This window comes from Acipenser ruthenus, chromosome 1 (assembly GCF_902713425.1).
Source record: "Acipenser ruthenus chromosome 1, fAciRut3.2 maternal haplotype, whole genome shotgun sequence".
Classification (NCBI taxonomy): domain Eukaryota; kingdom Metazoa; phylum Chordata; class Actinopteri; order Acipenseriformes; family Acipenseridae; genus Acipenser; species Acipenser ruthenus.
Window position 1 is genome coordinate 2,534,330 of NC_081189.1, and position 17,794 is coordinate 2,552,123.

The 17,794-nt window shown below is 42.0% G+C and overlaps 1 protein-coding gene across 1 annotated transcript in view; it reads right to left on the reverse strand.

Annotated features, from left to right (window-relative positions):
- Positions 1-10,259: 10,259 nt before the first annotated feature.
- Positions 10,260-17,794, reverse strand: part of LOC131737761 (receptor-type tyrosine-protein phosphatase alpha-like) — a 34,870-nt gene continuing 27,335 nt past the window's right edge. The window contains exons 22-26 of the mRNA XM_059028850.1: positions 17,309-17,443; positions 14,921-15,046; positions 13,902-14,059; positions 11,462-11,597; positions 10,260-10,577 (exon numbers count right to left, since the gene is read on the reverse strand). Of these exons, the coding sequence (XP_058884833.1) occupies positions 10,509-10,577; positions 11,462-11,597; positions 13,902-14,059; positions 14,921-15,046; positions 17,309-17,443 (624 nt within the window). The 3' untranslated portion in view covers positions 10,260-10,508. The remainder of the gene's footprint in view (positions 10,578-11,461; positions 11,598-13,901; positions 14,060-14,920; positions 15,047-17,308; positions 17,444-17,794) is intronic.

Below are 17,794 nucleotides of genomic sequence, written 5' to 3' on the forward strand. Positions count from 1 at the left end.
CATCGACCTGTCTGAAACATTCACGTCAGCCAGAAGCATAAAGAACTGCAACATTGCCATCGACCTGCCTGAAACATTCATGTCAGCCAGAAGCATAAAGAACTGCAACATTGCCATCGACCTGTCTGAAACATTCACGTCAGCCAGAAACATAAAGAACTGCAACATTGCCATCGACCTGCCTGAAACATTCACGTCAGTCAGGAGCATAAAGAACTGCAACATTGCCATCGACCTGTCTGAAACATTCACGTCAGCCAGAAGCATAAAGAACTGCAACATTGCCATCGACCTGTCTGAAACATTCACGTCAGCCAGAAGCATAAAGAACTGATACATTGCCATCGGCCTGTCTGAAACATCCACGCCAGCCAGAAGCATAAAGAACTGCAACATTGCCATCGACCTGTCTGAAACATTCACGTCAGCCAGAAGCATAAAGAACTGCAACATTGCCATCGACCTGCCTGAAACATTCACGTCAGCCAGAAGCATAAAGAACTGCAACATTGCCATCGACCTGTCTGAAACATTCACGTCAGCCAGAAGCATAAAGAACTGCAACATTGCCATCGACCTGCCTGAAACATTCACGTCAGCCAGAAGCATAAAGAACTGCAACATTGCCATCGACCTGCCAGAAACATTCACGTCAGCCAGAAGCATAAAGAACTGCAACATTGCCATCGACCTGCCTGAAACATTCACGTCAGCCAGAAGCATAAAGAACTGCAACATTGCCATCGACCTGCCTGAAACATTCACGCCAGCCAGAAGCATAAAGAACTGCAACATTGCCATCGACCTGCCTGAAACATTCACGTCAGACAGAAGCATAAAGAACTGCAACATTGCCATCGACCTGCCTGAAACATTCACGCCAGCCAGAAACATAAAGAACTGCAACATTGCCATCGACCTGTCTGAAACATTCACGTCAGCCAGAAACATAAAGAACTGCAACATTGCCATCGACCTGTCTGAAACATTCACGCCAGCCAGAAGCATAAAGAACTGCAACATTGCCATCCACCTGTCTGAAACATTCACCCAGCCAGAAGCATAAAGAACAGCAACATTGCAATCTACCTGTCTGAAACATTCACGCCAGCCAGAAGCATAAAGAACTGCAACATTGCCATCGACCTGTCTGAAACATTCACGCCAGCCAGAAGCATAAAGAACTGCAACATTGCCATCGACCTGTCTGAAACATTCACGTCAGCCAGAAGCATAAAGAACTGCAACATTGCCATCGACCTGTCTGAAACATTCACGCCAGCCAGAAGCATAAAGAACTGCAACATTGCCATCGACCTGTCTGAAACATTCACGTCAGCCAGAAGCATAAAGAACTGCAACATTGCAATCTACCTGTCTGAAACATTCACGCCAGCCAGAAGCATAAAGAACTGCAACATTGCCATCGACCTGTCTGAAACATTCACGCCAGCCAGAAGCATAAAGAACTGCAACATTGCCATCGACCTGTCTGAAACATTCACGTCAGCCAGAAGCATAAAGAACTGCAACATTGCCATCGACCTGTCTGAAACATTCACGCCAGCCAGAAGCATAAAGAACTGCAACATTGCCATCGACCTGTCTGAAACATTCACGTCAGCCAGAAGCATAAAGAACTGATACATTGCCATCGGCCTGTCTGAAACATTCACGCCAGCCAGAAGCATAAAGAACTGCAACATTGCCATCGACCTGTCTGAAACATTCACGTCAGCCAGAAGCATAAAGAACTGCAACATTGCCATCGACCTGCCTGAAACATTCACGTCAGCCAGAAGCATAAAGAACTGCAACATTGCCATCGACCTGTCTGAAACATTCACGCCAGCCAGAAGCATAAAGAACTGCAACATTGCCATCGACCTGCCTGAAACATTCACGCCAGCCAGAAACATAAAGAACTGCAACATTGCCATCGACCTGCCTGAAACATTCACGCCAGCCAGAAGCATAAAGAACTGATACATTGCCATCGGCCTGTCTGAAACATTCACGCCAGCCAGAAGCATAAAGAACTGCAACATTGCCATCGACCTGTCTGAAACATTCACGTCAGCCAGAAGCATAAAGAACTGCAACATTGCCATCGACCTGCCTGAAACATTCACGTCAGACAGAAGCATAAAGAACTGCAACATTGCCATCCACCTGTCTGAAACATTCACGCCAGCCAGAAGCATAAAGAACTGCAACATTGCCATCGACCTGCCTGAAACATTCACGCCAGCCAGAAACATAAAGAACTGCAACATTGCCATCGACCTGCCTGAAACATTCACGCCAGCCAGAAGCATAAAGAACTGCAACATTGCCATCGACCTGCCTGAAACATTCACGTCAGCCAGAAGCATAAAGAACTGCAACATTGCCATCGACCTGTCTGAAACATTCACGTCAGCCAGAAGCATAAAGAACTGCAACATTGCCATCGACCTGTCTGAAACATTCACGTCAGCCAGAAGCATAAAGAACTGCAACATTGCCATCGACCTGTCTGAAACATTCACGTCAGCCAGAAGCATAAAGAACTGCAACATTGCCATCGACCGGTCTGAAACATTCACGTCAGCCAGAAGCATAAAGAACTGCAACATTGCCATCGACCTGCCTGAAACATTCACGCCAGCCAGAAGCATAAAGAACTGCAACATTGCCATCGACCTGTCTGAAACATTCACGTCAGCCAGAAGCATAAAGAACTGCAACATTGCCATCGACCTGCCTGAAACATTCACGCCAGCCAGAAGCATAAAGAACTGCAACATTGCCATCGACCTGTCTGAAACATTCACATCAGCCAGAAGCATAAAGAACTGCAACATTGCCATCGACCTGCCTGAAACATTCACGTCAGCCAGAAGCATAAAGAACTGCAACATTGCCATCGACCTGCCTGAAACATTCACGTCAGCCAGAAGCATAAAGAACAGCAACATTGCCAACGACCTGTCTGAAACATTCACGCCAGCCAGAAGCATAAAGAACTGCAACATTGCCATCGACCTGTCTGAAACATTCACGTCAGCCAGAAGCATAAAGAACTGCAACATTGCCATCGACCTGCCTGAAACATTCACGTCAGCCAGAAGCATAAAGAACTGCAACATTGCCATCGACCTGTCTGAAACATTCACGTCAGCCAGAAACATAAAGAACTGCAACATTGCCATCGACCTGTCTGAAACATTCACGTCAGCCAGAAACATAAAGAACTGCAACATTGCCATCGACCTGTTTGAAACATTCACGCCAGCCAGAAGCATAAAGAACTGCAACATTGCCATCCACCTGTCTGAAACATTCACTCAGCCAGAAGCATAAAGAACAGCAACATTGCAATCTACCTGTCTGAAACATTCACGCCAGCCAGAAGCATAAGGAACTGCAACATTGCCATCGACCTGTCTGAAACATTCACGTCAGCCAGAAGCATAAAGAACTGCAACATTGCCATCGACCTGTCTGAAACATTCACGTCAGCCAGAAGCATAAAGAACTGCAACATTGCCACCCACCTGTCTGAAACATTCACGTCAGCCAGAAGCATAAAGAACTGCAACATTGCCACCCACCTGTCTGAAACATTCACGTCAGCCAGAAGCATAAAGAACTGCAACATTGCCATCGGCCTGCCTGAAACATTCACGTCAGACAGAAGCATAAAGAACTGCAACATTGCCATCGACCTGCCTGAAACATTCACGCCAGCCAGAAACATAAAGAACTGCAACATTGCCATCGACCTGTCTGAAACATTCACATCAGCCAGAAACATAAAGAACTGCAACATTGCCATCGACCTGTCTGAAACATTCACGTCAGCCAGAAGCATAAAGAACTGCAACATTGCCATCGACCTGTCTGAAACATTCACGTCAGCCAGAAGCATAAAGAACTGCAACATTGCCATCGACCTGTCTGAAACATTCACGTCAGCCAGAAGTATAAAGAACTGCAACATTGCCACCCACCTGTCTGAAACATTCACGTCAGCCAGAAGCATAAAGAACTGCAACATTGCCATCGACCTGTCTGAAACATTCACGTCAGCCAGAAGCATAATGAACTGCAACATTGCCATCGGCCTGTCTGAAACATTCACGTCAGCCAGAAGCATAAAGAACTGCAACATTGCCATCGACCTGTCTGAAACATTCACGTCAGCCAGAAGCATAAAGAACTGCAACATTCAAAGCTACAGCATACTGTAGTCTGCATGTACCTGGGTTGCAATTGAAGCAGGCACTCAGATGCATTGCTGGAACTGTACATGGAAAAGCACAGGGATAACTCTTTGAGAAGACATCATTTATTTTTTAAATGCATCTTTTCTTATGCCATTACATGGTCCTTTATAAGAGTTTACCACAGTATTTTTGCACACCATTATTGCACTTCTGCCATGCTTTTCCCATGACTGAACTAGGTATTTATCATAGTTCCATGATTTGCCATGTTTATTAATATGCTTTACCATACCTCGCTATTCTTTACAATGCTTACCTATGCTTTACTATGCTGTCACTATGCTTTATTACACTTTGCTGTGCTTTTACTAAAGGAAACTTTAATAAGGGATTTCTTGGGGAAAAGCCAAATTAAATGTTCACTTAAATGTTCCAGCTCTTGAAACCAGCGAGTACAAAATTACAGCCATAATGTTCAAGATACATGGTAGTGCAAAAAATAAACTTGAAGGGTTTATCTGAATGTTTCTTTTCACCACTTCACTGTAAGCCCAAATGTTTTAAGATTTAAACAGTCATCTTTTGAAACATATTTTAACTCAACTACAGTGTTTATTTGAATTGTGTGAGAATATACTTTAGTTTTTACCAACATAAACATGATGAAATGTATGAAAATGTGTTTAAAATGTCTTTCACGAGTCTCAGTGTCAGACACGCGTTTCATATTAAGCACCTGCATTACTTACTGTACCTGCACAGGTGGAACAGAGCCTACACATGCCACAGCTTGAAGGTTGTGTAGATGGGTTACTGTACATACAGTACTGGACAATGATTGAATTAGAAATGTCTCAGGTTCGTTTGAGAATTCCTTAAAAGTGAAATCTTGTATTATGTTTGTATGGATTTCCAATCGTAGAAATATTGACCCTTACATATATCTATATAGTATGCTGACATGTGCATGTTGCATTAGAGTGAAAGAAGGGCAGGCATTATTGAACACACACAGTAGCTTCATTCACACCAGGTAGATTTTCATAAGAAATATGAGAAATAGTATTTTTCTTTTCACAAAAAAGGTCAGGAAGGAATTTTATTTCTCAAAATTAAAGTTGTCAAGGCAGCAGTGGGAAGAAATGAAATATGGTATTAATAACAATGGATACAAATGTACCGTGACCTTTACAAAATCATAATTTATTATTGTTCTAAAGAAAACTTGTCGGAGCCAACACAAAACCGCATGTGATTGAAGCATGCATTCAGAATAGGCAGCTGAAATCAATTCTGCCCTGCAAAAGCTACATGTTTATTTCATGCAATCAATGAAGCAGAGAGATTACCAGTAATGTCAGCCTTGCAGCAGACACAATGGGTCCCCTTCCATTTATTTGTTCTTCCCTGTCCCACAACCTCAAGCAAGTGTAAGGCAGGGTGCAAACCGGTGACCCCGCACAGAGCCAGGCTCGTCTGCATTCGTGGTTATAGAGCTTTTAACCTCATCAACTGGACAGAATCCGTAACTGCAGTGTATCACACAACACTGCCCGTTCCACAAGAGATTAAAAAGAAAACGAAGAGAGTCCTGCCCCACGATACTGGTACTGTAACCTCTTATGCATGGTGACAACTAGAGCAATAGATTATTATTGTTTCCGGGACGGGGGAGATCATAAAACAGCTTAGCTTGCTTTATCTTGTATGCTGAGAAGGCCCCTTTGTTCCTGACTTAAACAGAGCTGAAATTAGAGTCTTTGTTTGTGTCAGCGTTTTCAAGTGGTGAATCAATACCCACAGTGTCTCAGAAGTACAGTACAGCAAATTATAGAGGCAGGTCTGCTGGAGGAATGAACTACTTATAAAAACAACCTAGCTTTGATGGAAGAGATGTTTTTCGCTGTTGCCATGGCTGTCCCTGTATGTGTTGGTGGTTACTGTTTTGAAGAATCCGTAATGTCAGTTTATCACACAGCACTGTCCGTTACACCGTGTGCGTCACACAGCACTGTCCGTTACACCGTGTGCATCACACAGCACTGTCCGTTACACCGTGTGCGTCACACAGCACTGTCCGTTACACCGTGTGCGTCACACAGCACTGTCCGTTACACCGTGTGCGTCACACAGCACTGTCCGTTACACCGTGTGTGTCACACAGCACTGTCCGTTACACCGTGTGCGTCACACAGCACTGTCCGTTACACCGTGTGCGTCACACAGCACTGTCGTTTACACCATGTTATAGTAATACTTTGAGTGGCATAAATAAAAAATGTAATTATTATGCAATTAACCATTTGCTGAAGCTTAGTTCCATGTTAGTAAACAATCAATAGATATGCTATGCATGTGTGTATCTATCATCAGGCTGCCATTTGAGCCCATATTTCATTGCCTAACTGCACCGCACAAAGTATTTTTGCAGGTTTTCTTTTTTTTCACAGGGAAAGGGGTCTAGGCAACATGAGTGACCATGTCCAGTGAATTGAGTGACCATGTCCAGTGTTTTGACGGTGTTTATTGGATATAACCGTGTGGCGGAGTGTCCCGCCCCTATTTATTATTATTTGTATTTTTGTTTGCGGCGCGGGTAAAAGCGCCGCGTCTTTTATTATTTAAAAACCCCGTGAGGATGCATGGCTGATCAGCTACTGATTATTTAACTAGCTGACAGTCATGCATCCTTACCAAACGCGTGCAGACTCTGGCCGGGGGATAATAAGATAATTACCAACTAGTTAATCCCTCGGCCAGAGTATATAAACCAGCAGCACTCTGCACTCGGGGTTGGGGTGTTGGAGTAGAGAGTACGGGGAGCGGAGAGAAGGAGAAACATTTAAAAAACAATTGCTAATACGTGCTGGATTATCCAGCACGGCACTTACTTGTTTATTTATTCGTTTGGCCCTCGTGTCCTTTTGTTTGTATTTTGTTTAAATCTTTTGTTTGTTTATTATTAAATACGCTGAGTGCTTTTGCACTCAGTTTCACCCGCCCATCCACTGTTTTGGAGTCAGTTACTTCCTGGTCCGTGACGTCATCCACCTCACCACTGCGAGCCAGTCTGCCACAAACCGATTTCATTTTTTTTGTATCGGGGTGTTTTATTTTTTTTAACGATTTAAAACCGAAAATGAGAAGTCCTATCTATAAGTTATCCTCACTACCTAAATAAAGCGTATTTAAACCACACGTTTGCCATTCACAAATACGTTTCAAAATCATGATGATAGCGGGGATAGAGTATTAGTAGCTTTACATGCCAGTCCTTCTTTTTAAATGACAGATACACACATGCATGGCATATCTATTTATTAACACGCAACTAAATTTCACATGGTTGCATATTAATTCAATATTTGTGCTACTCATAATAAAGTGTTACTTCATGTTACTAATGCATTTTCATCTTCTGTGAAGTATCTTTTGGAAGAAATAGAGAAATAATTGTTTTTCGCAATGGACAAAGCAGACTCATTAACAGGTATCTAACCCCAATGCCAACCATTCTTACGGGAAAGACTAGCCGCTTCAGAATAACCATGACAATATCATCTTTTAATATGTATCACATCTCAAAATGCTAAACAGCATACTGAAGCCTGAAGCTGCTTAAAGATGGCGCTCACATTAAATAATGAATGTGGCAATAGACAAGTTCATTTCTAGTGCTGGTACATACGTGTACAGATGTTCTGTCAGAGAGTGCAGTGATAATAGTGTTAGTAAGGGTTGACATTAACCTTGAGCTAGCCTTGTACAGCTGTTCTGTCAGAGAGTGCAGTGATAGTGTTAGTAAGGCAGGGCAAGCCAATGTTAGTGACACAGAAGGCAAGACTTTATCTACAGACGTGCTCAAATTTGTTGGTACCCTTACAGCTCATTGAAATAATGCTGCATTCCTCCTGAAAAGTGATGAAATTAAAAGCTATTTTATCATGTATACTTGCATGCCTTTGGTATGTCATAGAATAAAGCAAAGAAGCTGTGAAAAGAGATGAATTATTGCTTATTCTACAAAATATATTCTAAAATGGCCTGGACACATTTGTTGGTACCCCTTAGAAAAGATAATAAATAATTGGATTATAGTGATATTTCAAACTAATTAGTTTCTTTAATTAGTATCACACATGTCTCCAATCTTGTAATCAGTCATTCAGCCTATTTAAATGGAGAAAAGTAGTCACTGTGCTGTTTGGTATCATTGTGTGCACCACACTGAACATGGACCAGAGAAAGCAAAGGAGAGAGTTGTCTGAGGAGATCAGAAAGAAAATAATAGATAAGCATGGTAAAGGTAAAGGCTACAAGACCATCTCCAAGCAGCTTGATGTTCCTGTGACAACAGTTGCAAATATTATTAAGAAGTTTAAGGTCCATGGAACTGTAGCCACCTCCCTGGGCGCGGCCGCAAGAGGAAAATCAACCCCAGATTGAACAGAAGGATAGTTCGAATGGTAGAAAAAGAACCAAGGATAACTGCCAAAGAGATACAAGCTGAACTCCAAGGTGAAGGTATGACAGTTTCTGATCGCACCATCCGTCGCTTTTTGAGCGAAAGTGGGCTCCATGGAAGAAGACCCAGGAGGACTCCACTTTTGAAAGAAAAACATAAAAAAGCCAGACTGGAATTTGCTAAAATGCATATTGACAAGCCACAATCCTTCTGGGAGAATGTCCTGTGGACAGATGAGTCAAAACTGGAGCTTTTTGGCAAGTCACATCAGCTCTATGTTCACAGACAAAAAAATGAAGCTTTCAAAGAAAAGAACACCATACCTACAGTGAAACATGGAGGAGGCTCGGTTATGTTTTGGGGCTGCTTTGCTGCGCCTGGCACAGGGTGCCTTGAATCTGTGCAGGGCACAATGAAATCTCAAGACTATCAAGGCATTCTGGAGGGAAACGTACTGCCCAGTGTCAGAAAGCTCTGTCTCAGTCGCAGGTCATGGGTCTTCCAACAGGATAATGACCCAAAACACACAGCTAAAAGCACCCAAGAATGGATAAGAACAAAACATTGGACTATTCTGAAGTGGCCTTCTATGAGTCCTGATCTGAATCCTATCGAACATCTATGGAAAGAGCTGAAACTTGCAGTATGGAGAAGGCACCCATCAAACCTGAGACAGCTGGAGCAGTTTGCTCAGGAAGAGTGGGCCAAACTACCTGTTAACAGGTGCAGAAGTCTCATTGAGAGCTACAGAAAATGTTTGATTGCAGTGATTGCCTCTAAAGGTTGTGCAACAAAATATTAGGTTAGCGGTCCCATCATTTTTGTCCATGCCATTTTCATTTGTTTTATTATTTACAATAGTATGTTGAATAAAAAATCCAAAGCAAAGTCCGATTTCTATTAAATATGGAATAAACAATGGTGGATGCCAATTACTTTTGTCAGTTTCAAGTTATTTCAGAGAAAATTGTGCATTCTTCGTTTTTTGTGGAGGGGTACCAACAAATTTGAGCGCGTCTGTATATGATTACAACATTTTAACAGGACATGTCTTTTGTGTTTCAGGAAAAATGTCATGAGGGGCAGGTGCTGATATATGCCAGTCTTGGGCAAAGTGTACCCTTATAAAAGTTTACCACAGTACTTTCTTTAATCTTATCATGCTTGTGCCATGGTTACACTATGGTTATACTATTTATTTATATGCTGTACCATACCTCACTATTCTTTAAAATGCTATGCTTTACCATTCGTTCACTATGCCGTCAACACAATGGGCTACATTCTCAATGCTATTTACTCCTGATATTCAGCAGCACAATTTTTGTCTCAAAGGAAAAAACAACATATACAATTTTAAAATGAATAGGAAACAACTTGAGAGCTCCTTTTTTGAATATTGGAGCTGCTTTTTTTCAGGTTTTATATCTTTATTGGGTGTGTTTTTACTTTATTAAAAAAATTGTGCTAATGGCAATTTAGAGATAATTTCTTTGAGAATCTAGCCTCATGAGTCTAAATACTACCAGCATTCCTGAGTTTTTCATCTTTTTAAACTTGAAATTATTATGAGCCGAAGGGTGTCTGATTCGTAAAGCCCTTTATTAATTACTTTAGCATTGACAGCATTTAGATCCACCACCGTTAACATCAACTGAAAATACCCCTGTACTGTATGTGTTTGTCTGCTTTAAATCCTGAAACAAGAATATATTTTTAATATGGTGTGTTCTTTATGAATCACACTGCACTGTACAGACACTGCAGGGCATCGGATTTCAGAGTTCTTTACAGTCCAGTTAACCAGTTGCGGGGCTTCACTGCGTGATCCTTCATGCTCCGGTCAGTCTCGGACAGTCCACACACCTCACTGCTATCTGGTAACAGAACGTGTACTGCTCCTGTACAGAGTGGAAATGTTTGTATTTTTAATTGATTACATTATCCAAATGCTACCGCTGTAAGCTAAGTGTCCTGTCTCCATGTGTAGATTCCTGACAAGTGCAGAAATGCCATTTGCATTCAGTTTCCCGTGTTGGACCGCTCTCGGTAAGGGGCGCTGGGAGACTCAATCTGCCGGGTGGCAGGCAGTGCATTAGTTAATAGTCATGTCTAAACGTCAGTGACTCGAAGCTCAAAACATAAAGGTGCATTCTGTGCTTTTATTATGCAGTGCAATGTGTTCTGTTTGACTTCACTGTGCTAGATTTAACCTCGCTCCGGTTTGACTTTTGTTCCATGTAATTATGGTGCAAGCTGAGTTGGGCCAAGCTAGTTAGACTGTGAGATCCCTAAACTATATGCACAATAGTGTGCTTGATTAACAGAAGCCATGGATGGCTTATTCTTTGCTAAATCTGTTGTTTGCCAATGTTTTGAAAACTGTTTTGTCTTTGCATTGATTTGTGAAGATAAATAAAGTGTTGTTAAAATCCACCTCTTTTCTTTCCAACATAATAAGGAGATGTCATTAAATCCTTCCTGGAGAAATATAATTGAAAGAAAGAGACAAGCAAAACTATGAAGCTAACATGGCAGCCACAGTGATGTTCTCCTGCTCTGCTTTACCAGCATGATCAGGGGCTGTCTGCCTCTTTATATACTCCAGAGGGTACAGATGAATGCAGTCTGCGATTATGAGGAGGACACTCTGTACGTGTTTGCAATGAAAGTGAATCTCATACTTGGCCCACCTTTTCTTTCATAACCCCCTGAATCTGGGAAATAAACCTACAGCTGTGTTGCTGTTTCGCATTTGGTCTGTGATGACTCACACTCCGCTTACCATGTCTCTGATGAGCTCTGGACAGCTGCTGCGCAGTGTCTTCACCGCCTGCAACACATCCACCTTTCCCTCCATTCTGATTTGTTCACGGATCTGACTGGCAGCGCAAAACAGCCCACTCCTGGAGGCCCCGTCCCTGCAGAGAAGCAGCAACGGTAAAGTTTATCATTATTATCAATATCAATAATAATAATAATAGTGGAGCCAGAGCTTCCCACTGCTCTGCTACTCTTTGCTGACCTGCCAATCACCCAGCAAGGCTCTCTGTTTGAACTAGCTCTTATGAAAATGTCTGATGATCTTGTGCAGTAGGAAATGAAGCCTCCAACACACACCTCTGTGCTTCATCTTCAGTTGCTGCTCAGACTATGGCAGGGCTGCTTGAGATGCAATTGGACCCAATGGCATTCCGAATCTGTTCCGTGTATCACTGCCTGGAGTCGGTTTAATATCAACATCCCTCGCCGATTCATAAAACTGTAAGGATGCACGATTCAAGGCAGTAACACAGTTCTGCACCGACTGCTTTGAATTTTGAGGATGCAACATTGAAAATGGATAATTGCAAAGCATACGACATGGTTTATTTAGATTTCCAGAAAGCTTTTGACAAAGTCCCGCATAAAAGATTAATTCTCAAACTGAACGCAGTAGGGATTCAAGGAAATGCATGCACATGGATTAGGGAGTGGTTAACATGAAGAAAACAGAAAGTACTGATTAGAGGAAAAACCTCAAAATGGAGCGACATAACCAGTGGAGTACCACAGGGATCAGTATCAAGTCCTCTGCTATTCCTAATCTACATTAATGATTTAGATTCTGGTATAGTAAGCAAACTCGTTAAATTTGCAGACGACACAAAAATAGGAGGAGTGGCAAACACTGTTGCAGCAGCAAAGGTCATTCAAAATGATCTAGACAGCATTCAGAACTGGGCAGACACATGGCAAATGACATTTAATAGAGAAAAAAGTATTTCATGCAGGAAATAAAAATGTGCTTTATAAATATCATATGGGAGTGTCACAAAGACGGCCGGAGTGGGTGGCGTCAGACCAGATGCAGGAAATAAACAGACAGAGAGGTGTGGTTTGGTGAAGCTGAGCGAATCCTTTCGCTCAGCATTTAATAAACAGAACAGAAAATAAAAGGTTTGAACACAAAACAGGGGACACGGCACTTGCGGCCAAAATAAACAGACAAACAAAACGTACTAAACACTTAACAAACGGTGCACGGAGAGACAAACAAACACGGTGAGTACAAACACTTATAGATATTATTTTCCTTTACGTTCTCCTTCTCTCTCACCCGTTCTCCACTTTCGAACACCCAACCCTGAGTGAAAGAAACGTGCATCTATATATACTGTTGTGCTGGGATTCAATTACTAATTAATTATTCACTTGAATCCCAGCACGTGAATTAATTCTGTGCAACCCTGTGCTCGCATATTACATTTAACCAGCACGTGAAGTGATTTGTGCTCTCCTCGTGCCTAAATACAAATCTACACTTTTTAAATACACATGAAACACAGACCCGTTTATATCCCCGTGTACCAATGACTATACACCAACATTTACACACGCACGCAACACACAACACATAATATGCACATAGGGGCAGGGCACATTGCCACAGGGAGATACTGAAATTGAAGAAGGGAACTATGAAAAAGACCTAGGAGTTTATGTTGACTTAGAAATGTCTTCATCTAGACAATGTGGGGAAGCTATAAAAAAGGCCAACAAGATGCTCAAATATATTGTGAGAAGTGTTGAATTTAAATCAAGGGAAGTAATGTTAAAACTTTACAATGCATTAGTAAGACCTCATCTAGAATATTGTGTTCAGTTCTGGTCACCTCGTTACAAAAAGGATATTGCTGCTCTAGAAAGAGTGCAAAGAAGAGCAACCAGAATTATCCTGGGTTTAAAAGGCATGTTGTATGCAGACAGGCTAAAAGAATTGAATCTATTCAGCCTTGAACAAAGAAGACTACGCGGCGATCTGATTCAAACATTCAAAATCCTAAAAGGTATAGACAATGTTGACCCAGGGGACTTTTTTGACCTGAAAAAAGAAACAAGGACCAGGGGCCACAAATGGAGATTAGATAAAGGGGCATTCAGAACAGAAAATAGGAGGCACTTTTTTACACAGAGAATTGTGAGGGTCTGGAACCAACTCCTCAGTAATGTTGTTGAAGCTGACACCCTGGGATCCTTAAAGAAGCTGCTTGATGAGATTCTGGGATCAATAAGCTACTAAAAACCAAACGAGCAAGATGGGCTGAATGGCCTCCTCTCGTTTGTAAACTTTCTTATGTTCTTATGTTCTTAATTCCTTTTCCTTCAAATTGGTTTATCTGTACAATACATTTGAAGTCACCATGGCAGTTACAGGCTTAAGATTGGTTTTGCTTTTGACTTACTGGCACATGACCAGTGTAGCCCCGCCATTGTTCCTCCTCTGCCAGTCTTCAGTGTCTCCTAACATGTGGATGACTGTGTCTCGGGACATGGGCAGAGGGTCTGTCACTGGCCAGTCGTCCAGCTGTAACATTTTTATATGTCGCGCATGGTGCATTCTCTAAAGGGAACAAACAAAAACAAGAAAGACAAATATTCAACATGGCTTGAAAAGTATTAGGAGGCAAAAATAACCATGCTTGTATTTGTTCATATAATAGATATGGAAAACAATATATAAACGTCAACTGAAATAAATAACACATATTCTGCTATGTAAGATGGTTTCTCTCAATGTGGTGGTGTACCAGGTCATTTTTTTTTTACTGTAACTATGGTACAAATTATACACTTGTTTTCCAGCTAATCCAGCTAATTACAAAGTAAAGAATATTCGAATGTGAAAAACCAGTGTTTGTCCCAGCACTCATGATAACAGAGTTAGGATAAAAACCTGTTGTGGTCTCTAAGCGAGCATCTTCACCTCTGTACAAAAGGACCACATCCATGTGAACAAGCAGTTCTAAAGTCTATATCTCATTACCTTCTCTCACCAGCAGGGGTCAGCAATTCTGCAACACAACCATGCTCTAACTGTTACACAATTTAAAAACCTTTACATAGACCCAAGTAGCCCTCTCTTAACTGACAGGGCTGCTCAATCTCTCCTCCGGCTCAGTTCATATGGGCTCCAGGTCTCCACACTGTTGCTGTGACATTTATGATTTGTTTTTCTACAATGGTCTGTATACCACCCTATACAAATACACTATAGTATTGTAATGGCCTGGCATCACAGCCTTTTGGGTTGACTTGAAAGGCAAGGGCTGGACGTGAACCACTAACCTACGTGTCTATGCTGGTGTCAGTATTTTTAACTCATCAGGACGGGCATTATATTTAGAAATGCCCGTGGGTTCTGATACACTCCTCTTGTTCTTGCCCACTAGAAGCTTTGCAGATGGCACGAGGGCAGAGTTACCTGTTTGGTGTTACTGAGCATCAGCGTTCTTGATGTAAATCCAGCCTTCTGCTCCTCAGAAGAGATACTGATACAAAAAGGTCCGTGAGTGCAGTCTCCCAGCCTCGGCCAAAACAATGGGAAAGTCTGGTTTATGAAAGAGAGTGAAAAGCACAAATCACTAGATACTCAGATGTGCTCAGCACATTCTTTTCACAATCAGCCAAGGATCCTTTTTTGTTCACAGTGAAGCAGACCTCGAAGAAGCTTGACCGAAATGTCACGGCACAGTGGCAGAGAACAGCAGGGTACTCCCAGTAGACTGATTTGTTATTGGCAACCTGACTAATTAATTAAGTAGGAATAAGTATGGGCAACCTGGCTCTGTAATGGAACTCTTATACAAGTGTTACAACACATAGGACTTTGTTTGCTTCAAGTACAAGAGGTCACAGAAAGGACAGCAAACAGTCAGGAAACTTCTCAAAGTAAAGGCAAAGTTTCCAACCGTCAAACAATATTATGAAACAGGCCTCTCTGACAGTACCTACAAAGGCTTGAATCATTACCTTATACAGAGAGTGCACCACAGACTGCTACCAGTAAAAGACTAAACCCAGCCCCAAAAACAGCACATTGCTCTCAAACTCCGAAAGCCCAATAATGCGGCTCCCTGACTGAAGGAAACCACCAAGTAAACCTCAGCTGCAGAATCTGCACGGGGAAGACATGGTGACAGCCTGAGATACCAGGACCGTGGTGAAAGAAGCAGAGACACCGAGACAGGGGGAAGCAGATCCCTGCCGTGTATCAAACAGGACTGTTCGGACAAACCTGTCTAAGACTCCTGGATTACAAATTTGTGGTGGAAGAATTAAAGAAGAGAACACTTGAAAATTTGAGAACAGCTTGCTACACCGAGTATTGAATTATTGACCCCTTTATTACACTGTAACAGGGGTCTCGCTACAGGTGATGATAGGAGACCTGATTTAATTCTCTGGAGGACGTAGATGCGTTTTCGCTGATGGATTGACAGGAGAAGTTTGGAACTGACACGCCCCACAGGCGTGCAGCAGTGTGGAGTAGTGGTTAGGGCTCTGGACTCTTGACCGGAGGGTTGTGGGTTCAATCCCCAGTGGGGGATACTGCTGTTGTACCCTTGAGCAAGGTACTTTACCTAGATTGCTCCAGTAAAAAAAAAACCCAACTGTATAAATGGGTAATTGTATGTAAAAAATAATGTGATATCTGTATAATGTGAAATAATGTATAATGTGATATGTTGTAACAATTGTAAGTCGCCCTGGATAAGGGCGTCTGCTAAGAAATAAATAATAAATAATAATAATAAATTTACATTCACAGGAATCCCACATGACGCTACCAGCAATGGTAGCTCACGTGGGACATACGGCCAGTATACAAAAGGCAAAATAAACGTTGTACAAAAAACTATCAAAATAAAGGTGCAGTGAAAACAGCTTGCGCTACTCCGCTAGCAAATGGAGGTCCCGCGTCCACACCTGTCTGCTGGGTGGGATCTACTATCCCGAAACTAACTCCCTGTCCCTCTGGCAGTTCACCCAACTCCAGCCTCAGCTACGTTTCCTGATCCCAGTCATTCAGCAGCGCAGACGGACCGATGCTTCGGCAGCAGCAGCACTCTGACCCCTATGGCTTACAGCAGCACTGATCTGTATACTCAGGACCCTTTCCCACTCGCAGCTGGTAAACACACACATGCTTCTCGTTCCCGCAACTAAACACAGCAGGCAGGCTGCTACACACAGAGCGTGAGGTTCCCCATTAAAACCAATCCCACTATTATTTATTTCTACAATCATAACACTCATATTTACAATAACCAATCACAGAAGCCCCTTCCTTATGTTTATGGCCTCAGCCCTGCTACATACACATTAATGTCCATAGTGTGTCCAAGGAACCAACCTGGAATGTCTTATGTTGTAAAATAGACATCTAAAAAGATAGATGAAATGTTATTCTCTGTCATGTAAGACTTTAAATGCAATCAGGTGTCACACTGGTAGGAGTCCTGTAGGTGTTTATGGTATTTATACAGTATATATATTTTTAAGTCTTGCAAGCAAAGCATACACCTCTGTTCAAAAGCACTAGCTGAATTTTCTTACAACAGGACAAGGCCCAGGACACTGGGCCATAATTTCAAAGTATTTCCCCCATTCTTTAATTAACTCATGGTACAGCTGTTACAAGAGTGTGAGTGCTGAAGAGAACCCGAAATATATTACTTAGTTGCTTGGTTCTAGTTTTGTAAAATTAACAGGTGTTTTACCTATTTAAAAAAAACAGGAGTTAGTAAAGACAGGAGTAAATGCTTTGAAAATATGGCCCATATCATTAAAGACTAACAATCAAACAAACCTCGTCTAGATCTTCATGTCTATTCATCATGATAACAGATGTGCAGTTGTAATCATAAACCAGAGCCCAGAAATCCGTGACGGTGTCCTTTAGAGGAAACTGTGTAATGATGAAGCTGTCTTTCTTTGTGAAGCCCTGTTGGAATACATGACACAAGAGCTAAACAATCTGACAAGCAACTGGAAACGACAGCTTGAGTACTGAGCACTCAGGTACTGTATGGTTGGCTTGATGGCACTGGAATAATATGAGAAGTCAATTGACTCAACTGTGATAAAAAAAGTCAGTTTGCTATTCTCTGAATACATAACATACAGCTTTTTATTATTCATATGTTTGAAGCGGTCAAAATGAAGGTTCTATTAAGAGGTTTTCATTGCACGTGATGAATTTTGGTGCTCATGAAAGGTGAGAGTGGTTCAGTCTCAATACCCACTGTCAGCTGCCCTAAATTGTGTGGCTAGTTTTTGTGACGTGGATGATTCA